The following is a 12,699-nucleotide window of genomic DNA, read 5'->3' as shown; positions in this document are numbered from 1 at the left end:
CTCATTATGATCCAGTCACCGATGCCTCCTTGTTTTTCAACAAATCAAGAAGCACTCTCCTAGCGTAGGGCCTTTGCTCTTATTGTTCTCTCTGCTTAGAATGTTCTTCCCATAGATATTCACATAGCTTTATTCTCTTCCTTCAAGTCTCTGCTCATATGTCATTATCATAAAACCTTACTCTGACCACTTTATAAAAAAATACAGACTTTTGCCTCCAATCTGTTACTATCTACCCCTCTTACACTCTTTTATTTTCATTTAGGATATTATCATCATCTGATATTCTCTTTGCCTACTGTCCATCCACTTTTCCCAAATTTGTAAGCTCCATGTGAACAAGGAGTCTATTTGTTCTCAGCCAGTGCTCCAGAATACAGAATGGTACCTGAACATTGCTGAATGATTTTTCATCCGAGTAACACAGAACAGAACTGGTAGCTCTCCCTTCAGCATATCTCCAAACTGACCTGCTATACATGCTGCCACTACTAAAAGTGCCTTCCTTAAGTGACAGTAAATGATAGCATTCTTATGAAATGGCTTCCACTAACCAACTGAAATCCGAACATCTTACTCTGGGTTTCAAAGGAATTTCCATCTTGCCCTAAATCAACCTAATGGCACTTGCACCCAGGCTGTCTTGAAATTTACAGTCTCAGCACAACTTCCTCAATGTCCATATCTCTATTCAAATTATTTTTTCTTCTAATACTTCATGAAATGTGTCTCACAACCTTTGAGCCATCTTTCTTCTCTTATTTAATAACATTATCTTAAATGATCATTTCTACCATTTTCAATGCTAAAGGTGATGAAAACAAATTATTATGTTTTCTTGTGGTGTATAAAGTAATGCTAAAGAGAACCATAAATAAAATTACATGCTATATGATATCAAAACAGAATAAATAAAAGATAGCTAAATAAACAAATGGTTTTCAAAAGAATTTCTTTGCTAAACCAATGTTTGAGCTCAATACCCTACTGAGAGTCTTTAGTGACTCCTGATCTTCTCCCCTTCTGGATTCTTACAGTCAGAATATGTATTAATGTCCACCTAAGAGTCTGACCTATCTACTCAAATGTTTCAAATCTTCATGGCTATCAGCAGGAGCAGTTGTCTTCTAGGCTATTGAAGCAGTGTAAGAAAAAACAGAACTATAAGCACTTAAGCTAACCTCCTCACAAACAATGGTGATAATATAGAAATATAAAAAGATTTATACTCTATTATCTTCTAGAACACATGTCAACAGCAGGGAGTAAAGCAGCTTACCTCAAGCTAACAGACTCACATCAAAGCTTTTTGGAGAACTGCTGAAAAAATTTATCTTCATTCAAAAGAGAAAAACAAATTATTATCAGGTATTTACTCTCCTGGCTAACAGGAAGCACTGCCTGAGCTAGTACACAGGCTTGGTCTTTAAAAAGTCCCAAGTAATATTTGCTGGGAATTAAATTGTCAACAAATTTTAGAAAATGCCAAGAAGTACTCAAAAGAACAAATGTGTATTTGAGGAAAAAAACACAAAACACACAACACACACACACACAACTGTGAGAATTCAAGACCACAAAGATTATTGCTCATAATGGTATTTAGCTAGGGAGCCAGAGAAACAGTAGGAAACACATAAAAACAAAATTCTAAAATTGAAAAGGGAAAAAAATATGAGACAAAAATATACAAATAGTGTGGCAGTCCTATAAATTTATCTATAAGATAGATATCACTATCTTATTTTTTATTCCCATTTTAGGTTGTAGTTTTCTAAAGGGTAAGAACTATTATCTTGCCTGGTGCTATTAATATATAAGATTAAATACCATTTATTAGTAGGTATTCGATAAATGTTTAGATTAAGATGATAATGACGAAAATGATGATGGCAAAAACAATAGGCAGATGAAATGCAGCACTTAGGGACTTGGTACCTGTTAAAAGTTAATGAAATGCCACTCCAGAAATTGAATGCTTCCTTTCCAAACTGGTAGCATTAAGTGTGACAGTGGAACAAAAAGAAGAGAAACCAAGCCTTGGGATGTCCCACCTAAGCCAGATAAGTCAACACTAGGTCCTCGCCTTAAGAAAATAAAGAAGTTTATCTTTGTCACAATCCAATTGTTATTAAGACATATTCAATTACTTAGAGAAAATGTCAGGTTACTACTCACCTTTACTAATGGTTTCATAGCAGACCACACAGACTCTTGCTTCCTTTTCTAGATACTGCAGTTTACACTTCCTATTACAACAGACACCACAAAATACCTATAAAGAATAAAATATCAAATTTGGTTCTATTTCACACATACTTATACCTATTGGAGGTAGGGGGAGGGGAGGCCCAAAATCTAATTAACCAAAACCCATTTTTTTTTATTATATAATTTTTTGGATCACTATATTCATAGATAGTTATTAAAATACTTTTATCTAGTCCTGGCCAACATGGCTCAGTTGGTTGGGGCGTCATCCTGTACAACAGAAGGTCTCTGGCTCGATTCCTGGTCAGGGCATATGCCTACGTTGTGAGTTCAGTGCCCCCTCAGGTCACATGCAGGAGGCAACCGATTGATGTTTCTCTCTTTCCTTCTCTCTCTAAGCATGTACTCATCTGGGGTTTTTTTTGTTGTGTTTTTTTTTTAAAGCAATGTTACTTCTATAGCCAACTCTCAGGAGTTTACAGATAATTATGGCAGCCAGAACATAAATGAGGTCAGCGTCACTGTTCTGAACCTTGTGTAAGCCTATCTTTTTTCAGTGTTTACCTGACCACAACACTAGCTACAGAGTAGTTCTGAAATTAAGTATTCAAGGATAAATGGAGATCTGGCTGAATTGAGAGTATCTGATGTGTTAATGTTAGATAGATAAAGACAAGGATTCTTAGATTTCACAAAAATTAGTAAATAGTGTTCCTCATTTCCATTATGTAATACTCATGATGATTTGACATTTATTCAACTCTCAAACAATCTATAAAATGATAATGCTTTCTATATTTCCATGAAGGTGAAAAACAATGATTTTAAATTAATTGAAGTTTTTAATAATCTATTAATGAGCTTTTCTGTCACACAGAATTTCATTTAAAATGTCTCAAAAGAATAAGACTTAAAAATTTTGTATAACTTACCTTCCCACATGCTCGGCAGTGGTGCCGCCGTTTTGTAAAGGTAAATTTGACTTGGCAGTTCATACAGTTTGGAGCTTCTGAATCAGGAACCCAAGTAGGCTGTTTCTGGCCCAAAACCAAGCCTTCTTTGCAAGTGTTTACAGGTAGAGATTCTTCATTTGCAGTTACAAGACTGGATCCACTTTCAAAATTACTTTCTATATCAATGTAATTAGAGTTAAAACTAACCTGAGGATCGGCTATAGAATTTGTAGTACAAGTTGTTGGAGCAATGGTTAGGCTGGGTTCACTTTCAGGCACAGTTGGAACATCTGGCTTATTTGGTTCTTTTGAACTCCTTGTTCTTGATGGAACACTAAACTGCTTAGGTCTGGCCCCTCCAACATAAACAGATTGACTGTTAAAATCAGAGACTGACAATTCACTAGTACTCTCAGATTTACTGCTAACTAACCCTTGTTCAATGGGAATTGTACTTTTTTCCCCTAAAGAAAGGCTACCAATTTCTGTTGTATTTTGTTTATCAACTGTTTCACCAGGACTTTCCCCAGTAGCTCCTGCTTCAGCATTGAAATATGTATTATTGTCATTTCCATCATCTAGGCTTTTCAAATCTATCTCATTCATTTGAGATTTTGAGTCATTTACAGTTTCTTCAAACGACTTTATGTTACTTGTCTGAAGATATTGTTTGGTTAGAAAGGCATCAAGTTCAGCATCACTAACTAGTGTGCCACTTTTTATGCCTTCATCAATATTAAAGTAACCTAAGTCTTGTCCATCAATATCATTGCTTAAAAAAGTGAGACCTTCACAATGATTGGAAGAATCTGGGGCATTCGCACCCAAAAGCTCCATTTGAGATTCTGCTGCTGTAGAAGAACTGGTGTTATCAGAGTAATCCAAAGAGTCAACTCTGATTTCCTTCTGGTCAGGATCTGCCTTTCCGTCTCCTACCTTTTCAATTAATGGTTGAGGAAGTATGTTTTTACATTTTTCTTGTTTCAAAAGATCAGTCTCCTTCAATGGTTCCCCACCCAGAATAACACTCTTCTCTATTTCTTCATGCACAGCCACTGCTTCTTGTATATTATCTTTATGCTCATCCTGATGTAAACAATCACCATGTGTTTTACTTTCAATCAATGATCCACACAAAGACCCAGGAACTGGAAGACAGGACAATGAGGAATATATCTCTTCACTTGAAACATGTAAAGTTGAAGAAGAATCTTGGATTACATCTGTATTATCTTTAAGATCTAATTTTGAGTCTTCTTTTGCAGATTGTTTTATAAATATAGCAGTCCTATCTTCTTGAAAGAAGTCAGGTAATTTGAAATTTTCATCTCTTGAATTTGAATCATTTAAGGATAAACTGTCATTTTTTGGAAGACTGCAAGGCAAAGCATTTAGGCTACCTCTTTCTTTTAAACATTCTGTGGGAGCTATGACCGCCACATGTACCTCCTCTTCTACCACACAGCCATCCGCTTTTACTAATTCACATGGCTGGTTCTTGTGTTGTAGGTTGTCTTTGGCATCAAACGTTTTGGAACTTTGTTGGGTCAAGGCAGATGGCATGTTCAAATCATCAACTGGTTCTAACTGATTAGAGATCTTTATATCCTTTAAATTTTCTTTTCCACTATAATTACATGAATCTGAAAGAGTTGTATCTATGTTAATATTCAATTCATTAGTTCCACTGATTTCTCTATTTTGTAATTCAGAGTTGACATAATTTTGTTCTTCTCTGACAGCATTATTACCATGGTCTGTTGATGAAACACAAAGAGTTTCTGACACTGATGATAAATCCAATCCAATCAAAGAATCTGCACTAGACTTAAAATCATCTGGCAATAATTTTTTAATATATTCTTCATTATTAGTTACATGAACTAAGTTACCCATGTCACTTATCAGATCACAGACAGGTTTACTACATCGTCCCATATATAAAGGCTGGATTTCATCTGAAGTGCCACCACCATCCACAGAAGAAAGGAGATCAAGTCCTGTGACGTTTTTCTCATTTTGTATAGAAGTTAGTCCCTCATCTGTTTTTTCGTTCAGTGAAATCTGATTTGTTTCATAGCATGTTTCTGATGAGACACAACAATTAATGCATTGCTGATCCTTTGGTAACAGTGAAGTTAACTGTGAGGAAGCCAATTCTGAAGAAACTGAACAGTGGTTAGAATCATATGCATTTTGTGCATCCTGGAGATAATCCTGTTCATCTAATTAAAATAAAGATACAGTGTTATTCAAGAGACCCAAATAAAAATTATTACAAAGATGTCATGTTTCAAAGACTTCCAAACTAACAACCTTTTTAAGAGATAGAGTACTCTCTTGCAAAATAGTAATAACATCCAAAATTATTTTTATTTGGATTTAAAGTACTTGGGGTTTTTACTTTTGACTGTCAATATCATAAAGTGATAGAAATTCACTCAAAATAACTCAGTTAAACTATAAAAAATCAATCTAAGGAATAACTGAAAAAACAATCTACCTTCTTTGTTCCATCTTCCAGGTTCCTAGTCTTCATTCTAAGATGTGGAAAATACCATCTCTCATAGTAATGAAATACAAACTTATGTAGAGCTTTCAAGTTACTTTTAGCTGGTTCATATGTTGGTTTTAAAGATCCTTCTTTTTTAGCTAAATTTGTACCTGGAGAGAAACTTTTAGTTACCTTACTTTTATTTCTAGCTATTTGTTCCATTCAGTATAAGAATAAACTAATATGTTATAATGAAATAAGTGAATCTTTTGTAGAAGATAATCATGTGACCAAAATCGAAACCAAATTTTGCTAAGAGTACTCTATATCTGATATAAGAGAATTAAAGACATTTTAAAATTTCATTAGTGACAAAAATGAAAAACCAACAAACCTGGATTCTGTTCAAAATCATCAAGGAGTTTGTCCAAGTCACTGACTGCTGCTTTAAAATAACTGTCCATCCTACTTGTAGACTTATTCAGAATTTAATTCTTGTATACCTAGAAAACAAAAAGTATGATAGTTCCTTTAATTCTCTAACATATAAGTATTATGCCATCTACTGTATGCCAAAAAACATAGTCAGGATATAGACACAAATAAAATTTGAGAGTATTGCTTTGAGGCATCTATAATTTAGTTGGAGAATTTGCCTCTATATATACAAAAAAAAAAAAAAAGACATGAACACCAACTCTAACAACATAATATGCAAACATTAACTATTGTAAATTTTGAAACACTTATATAAATAACTCATGAATCAAAGAAAAATTCATAATTGAAAGCTAAAAATAGTTATAAGTACCATATATTAAATAATATAAATATACTACATCCAGATAAAATACTGCATATAAAAACTTGTGAGACTCAGCAAAAGTGGAACTTCAATAGATACCTAGGGCCTTAAATGCTTATACTAGAAAAGAAGATTAAAAATTTATAAGCTTAGAGCAGAAATTAAAGAAACAGAAAACAAGCATTCAAGAGAGAGGAACAAGAAAAGTAAAAGTTAGTTTTATGAATAAAGATGAACCATTAATCTGTGTCAGAAACTCCATTAAATGAGCCTGAGGACCCTAAAGGAATCTTATCAATGACTAATGTGATAATATCAAAAGGACACAGGAAACAAGTTGAAGGGCTCCCACTGGCTTAAATGGGACAACTGGACATCAAATGAATGAAGACTGCAAAGGATTGAACATAAATCAAATAGATAAAAACCAAGAGACCATAATGATGCTTAAAACATAAACAAAACAAACCCCCACCCATTGGAGGGTTGCTAGGGCACTAACCCATTAACTCTGATATTGATACATTAAAGGAAAAGAGCCAAGAATTTATCCTAACCTTTATTTACAAAACATGCTTTACCATAACAAAATAGTTGCTGAGGGAAAGTCCTTTAGATAAGAATGCCAGTTGCCCTGACTGGTTTGGCTCAGTGGATAGAGCGTCAGCCTGCGGACTGAGGGGTCCCAGGTTCGATTCCAGTCAAGGGCAAGTACCTTGGTTGCGGGCACATCCCCAGTGGGAGGTGTGCAGGAGGCGGCTGATCGATGTTTCTCTCTCATCGATGTTTCTGGCTCTCTATCCCTCTCCTTTCCTCTCTGTAAAAAATCAATAAAATATATATTAAAAAAAAAAAGAATATCAGTTAATAAATAAAGAAGGATATTAAAATCATCTTCTCACAGACCCTAATACTATAAATGGATTAGGCAATGGCTATCAATGGGTGAAATTTAGATGAAAGTTTGGAGGGTAAGTATAATGGTGGGATCAGTCCAACATATCTGAATCCAGTGGTCAATTTCACCATCAATAAATACAGACAGCCCTAACTGGTTTGGCTCAGTGGATAGAGCGTCAGCCTGTGGACTCAAGGGTCCCGGGTTCGATTCCGGTCAAGGGCATGTACCTTGGTTGCAGGCACATCCCCAGTGGGGAGTGTGCAGGAGGCAGCTGATCGATGTTTCTAACTTTCTATCCCTCTCCCTTCCTCTCTGTAAAAAATCAATAAAATATTTAAAAAAAATAAAAATAAAAAATAAATAAATAAATAAATACAGACAAACCAGCTTGGCTTGTGTGGCTCAGTGGTTAAGCATCGACCTATGAAACAGGAGGTCACGGTTCAGCTCCCAGTCAGGGCACATGCCTGGTTGCAGGCTTGATCCCCAGTGGGGAGCATGCAGGAGACAGCCAATCAATGATTCTCTCATCATTGATGTTTCCATCTCTCTTTCCCTCTCCCTTCATCTCTGAAATCAATAAAAATATATTTAAAGAAAAAATCATATCATTACAAATAGAGGCAGTTTTATTTGTTCCTTTCCAAAAAGTGTACCTTTTATTTCTTTTTTTCTTACTGAATTAGAGAGGATTTCAATACATACTAACTAAGAAATGAGTAAAAGTTCTGAACAAACACCTCAGCACAAAAGAACACATACAGATGGAAAATAAACATATAAAAAATGCTCAACATCAATTTTCTTTAGGGAACTGCAGACTAAAACATTGAGATACCATTTCATATCTATTACAATGGCTAAAATCCAAAAATCTGACAAAACCAAATGCTGCAAGGATACTGAGCAGTAGGAACTCCCATTTATTGCTGGTGGGAAGGCAAAATGGTACAGCCACTTTGGAAGACAGTTTGGCAGTCTCTTACAAAACTAAACAAAGTCTTACTATATGATCCAGCAATCATACTATTAAGTATTTACCCAAATGATTTAAAGATTTATATTCACACAAGAACTTGAATGTTTACAGCAACTCTATCCATAACTGCTAAAATTTGGAAACATCAAAGATGCCAGTCAGTAAGTGAATAAACTATGGTACAACCATGCAATGGGATATTATTCAGTGATATAAATAAATGAGCTATGAAAGCCACAAAAAGACAAACATAAAACTTAAAAGCTTATTCCTAAGTGAAAGAAGCCAGTCTAAAAAATATATATATATATATACTGTACAATTTTAATTGTATGACATTCTAGAAAAGGTAAAACTACAGAGACAGTAATAACATCAGTGATTGCCAGTGTTCTGGGGCAGAGGAGGGTTAAACAGGTAAAGCAAAATGGATGTTTTAGGGTGGTGAAACTATTCTGTATGATACTGTAATAGTGAGTACAAGACATTAAGCCTTTGTCAATACTCATAGAATTTTATAGCACAAAGAATAAACCTCAGTGCATGCTAATTTTTAAAAAATTATTAAGAAGGTCAGGGGATTATCCAATGGAATGCAGAATGTGACAAAAGAATCTATCTAGATGTGTTACAAATGTATAAAACAAGCTCACTGGAGTGGAGAAATAAAGTGCTATCTTTGGAAATGAGTGGAGTATGTAATACTACAGGCAAAAGGAACACGAGCATTGTACTTTAGTTGATAAAGTTGTTTCCCATGAGGGTACAGGTTAACAATTCTGAAATCACCATGTATACTGGAATTCAAATTAAATAATTTGATGGCTGATGGTAGGAGCCAGTTTTCTCTCTGTTAGAGGGAAAGATTATAAATAACCAAGGAAAGGAAGCTACAATGATCTATGTCAGTGATGGCGAACCTTTTGAGCTCGGCGTGTCAGCATTTTGAAAAACCCTAACTTAACTCTGGTGCCATGTCACATATAGAAATTTTTTGATATTTGCAACCATAGTAAAACAAAGATTTATATTTTTGATATTTATTTTATATACTTAAATGCCATTTAACAAAGAAAAATCAACCAAAAAACTGAGTTTGCGTGTCACCTCTGACACGCGTGTCATAGGTTCGCCATCACTGATCTATGTAGTAATGGATTTGAGTTTGAGACATCAGTATAAACAAACTCATGTTTACCTTAATATGGCACAGATGAATACACATAGAAATATTTCTAGATATTTGTATATAGATAGTATATATATATATATACACACATATATACAAATACACATATACAGTATATATACATATATTGCTCTGTCATCTGGGAGGGCATAGAAGCAAGACCTCTCAATGGCAACAATCACAGTTGGTGCCCAGATCTTGGTTCCTCCAATAAAAAGAACCAAGATTCCTCGGAGAAATGGCTGATTCTAAGACTGGGGCAGGAAATATACAAGATGAGCATGGAACATCTTTTAATGCCAAGAAGAAAGTACACGCACATACATGAGCGGGAGTGCGCACCCGCACACATGCACACACACACACAAAAATGTAGGAAGTATGTCAAAGGGATACAGGAGTCGACTGAAAGAGCTCCCGAAAGCCAAAGCTGGAACAATTTGAATAATAAAATAAATAAAGTAGTACTGAAATATAACCCAAAACTTTAAAACAATCTATGAGATAAATAAATGATTAAATAAGTAAATGAGGGAACAAGACAAACTTGCCATGCAGAAAGATTCCAAATAATGTATGTAGATACTTTGTTCTTAAGGAAGTGGAACATAACTCGCTACTCAGGTGTATGCTGCACACAGTGACTTTCTAAAGAGTACAGTATGAAAAACAACTTTCAGGAGAAACCTGACAAACACTACCTCAAGCCAGAGGACCAAGGTTAAGATCAACAGTGACAAGTCATAATGATAGTCTGTACCCTCAGTATGATGTGATGAGAATGGCACTTTATCTCTGTTGTCTTCCTCCCAAAACATATTACCACAATCTAGTCATGAGAAAAACATCTGGCAAATCCCAATTGACATTCTACAAAATAACTGACTAGTAATCCTCAACACTCAAGAGGATCAAAACCAAATTACATCTGAGAAACTGTCACAACCATGAGGAGCCTAAGGAGATGAAACTACTCAGTGTAATGTGGTATCCTGGAACAGAAAAAGTCTATTAGGAAAAAACTGAGGTAATGTGAATAATGTATGGACTTCACTGGTGCATTAATCATGACAAATGTACTATATTAATGTAAGCTGTAATAACAGAGAAACTGGGAATGGGGTATATGGGAATTCTGTACTATCTGTGCAATAATCCTGTAAGTCTAAAACAGTTCTACATTTAAAAAAATGAAATCAAAGCATTGGAAAACAAAGTTGAGAAAATATTCTAGGAAGTAAAACAAAAAGAAGGGGATGAAGAATAAAAGAAAGTATTAGAAAATTAGAGAACCAATCTAATAAGGTCTAATATTCAAATTACAAGGACTCCAGAAAGAAAGTATAGGGGGGAAAGAAAGAAAGTGTCAAATAAAATATCCCACAACTGAAGGATATGGTTCCTAGGTGAAAGGGTGCATTAGGGCCAAACACAATTAATGAAAAACCCTTACCAAGCCACATCATTATGAAATTTCAGAATACCTGAGTGGTTTAAGGGAAAATCACACCACATCATACTGCAATATGCACCCCCCCACCTTTCCTTTCCCCAACACTCTTGACCACCCCATCCCATCCTGCTTTCCTTTTTCTCTTTTCTAGGCATTTATTTAATTTACAACCTTCTAACATTTTGTATAGTGTATTTATTACATTTATTGTTTACCATTTAGAATAACTCCCTCTGCAAATTTAAGCTCCATGAAGGTGGGAATCTTGTATTTTTGTTCGCCCATATATTCAAAGTATCTTGACCAGTGCCTGCCACATAAAAATGCTTAACACATACTTAGTGAATAAATATAAAAGCTTCCAGAGAGAAATAACAGGTCACATACAAAGGACTGACTGTCATTTTGGAAGTAGACTTCATGATAGCAAACTAGAAGCGAGAAAACAATGGAACCATGTCTCCAAAATTCTAAAAGTAAATTATTACAACGTAGAATTCTATAATCAGCTAAGCTATCAGCCAAGTGTAAGGGTATAATAAAAAAACATGTATAGACATGTAGAATCCTAAAAATTTGCCTCCCATTCAGTCTTTCTCAGGAAGCTACTAGAAGATGTACCGACATGAGGGAGATAGCAAGGAAGTGGAAGACCTGAAATCCTGGAAACAGGCTACCCAACACAAAGAAAGACAAATGGAATTCACAGATCATAAAAGGACACACTCTGGGAAGAAAGCTCTACAACTGGCCTAGAGAGGAGAGCAACCCATCACATTGACACAGAGATTGACAGAGTGACAGACAATTACAGGAGAGATATTGAAAAACAAACAAACAAAGAAAGATGATCTGATGTGTTTCAATCTACAAAAAGATTTATCTATCTTATCTGAAGGGTTGTTAATAGATTAATAAAAGATATGAAAGATACATTAAAAAGCTGTAAAACACACATTATAAGGTACATGGAAAGATATCTAAAAGAGCTAATAACTCTAGGAAAAACAAAATTATATAAAAAAGGAAATCTATAATAATAAAAGCATAATATGCTAATTAGACCAGACATCCTTCCCGACAACCTTCTGGATGAAGCCGGGGCTTCAAGGGAAGCCCGGGTCCCAGGTGCCAGAGGGAAGCTGGTGCCAGCAGCCGGGGGAAGGCCTACTCTTGCACGAATTTCATGCATCGGGCCTCTAGTATCATCATAATATACTACCAGGCTCAGCTGTATACAATATTTACACAATGATGTGAACACTAAATAATGATTTAACTAAAAATTAACATAACTAATTTATGATTATAGAAAAGAGGGGAGGAGCAATGCAATGCAGTGTTTATAGGTGGAGGTAGTTATAACAAACCTATACTCCCATCTTCTATAACAGAAATTGGTACATAATATCTAAAACTGTGGTAGAATGGGGGCAGAATGGGGAGATAGCTGTATAAGTACGCATGCTATTTTAAAAATTAGAGGTAAAAAAAGAGTTGAATAATCATTTATTTCAGGAGCAGCCTTCCTCAATAAGGATTCAATGAGAATTAAGCCTTAATGCCCTAAGGCAGTGGTTCTCAACCTTGGCTGCACATTAGAATCACCAGGGAATCTTTTAAAAATCCTGATTTCTGGGCCTCATCCTCCGGAAATTCTGTTTCTTTGTTATGGGATGGGGCCACAACATTAGTAACAAAGAAACAGAATTTC

The 12,699-nt window shown here is 35.1% G+C and overlaps 1 protein-coding gene across 1 annotated transcript in view; it reads right to left on the bottom strand.

Moving 5' to 3' along the window:
• Positions 1-12,699, bottom strand: part of ZFYVE16 (zinc finger, FYVE domain containing 16) — a 48,365-nt gene that overhangs the window by 24,847 nt on the left and 10,819 nt on the right. Inside the window, exons 2-4 of the mRNA XM_005858087.2 lie at positions 6,053-6,161; positions 3,144-5,389; positions 2,179-2,275 (exon numbers count right to left, since the gene is read on the bottom strand). Coding sequence (XP_005858149.1) covers positions 2,179-2,275; positions 3,144-5,389; positions 6,053-6,122 — 2,413 coding nt within the window. The 5' untranslated portion in view covers positions 6,123-6,161. The remainder of the gene's footprint in view (positions 1-2,178; positions 2,276-3,143; positions 5,390-6,052; positions 6,162-12,699) is intronic.

The sequence above is a fragment of the Myotis brandtii genome, unplaced genomic scaffold (assembly GCF_000412655.1).
Source record: "Myotis brandtii unplaced genomic scaffold, ASM41265v1 scaffold115, whole genome shotgun sequence".
Lineage (NCBI taxonomy): Eukaryota > Metazoa > Chordata > Mammalia > Chiroptera > Vespertilionidae > Myotis > Myotis brandtii.
The sequence above is the reverse complement of the archived record's forward strand: the minus strand, read 5'-3'. Positions and strand labels throughout refer to the sequence as shown.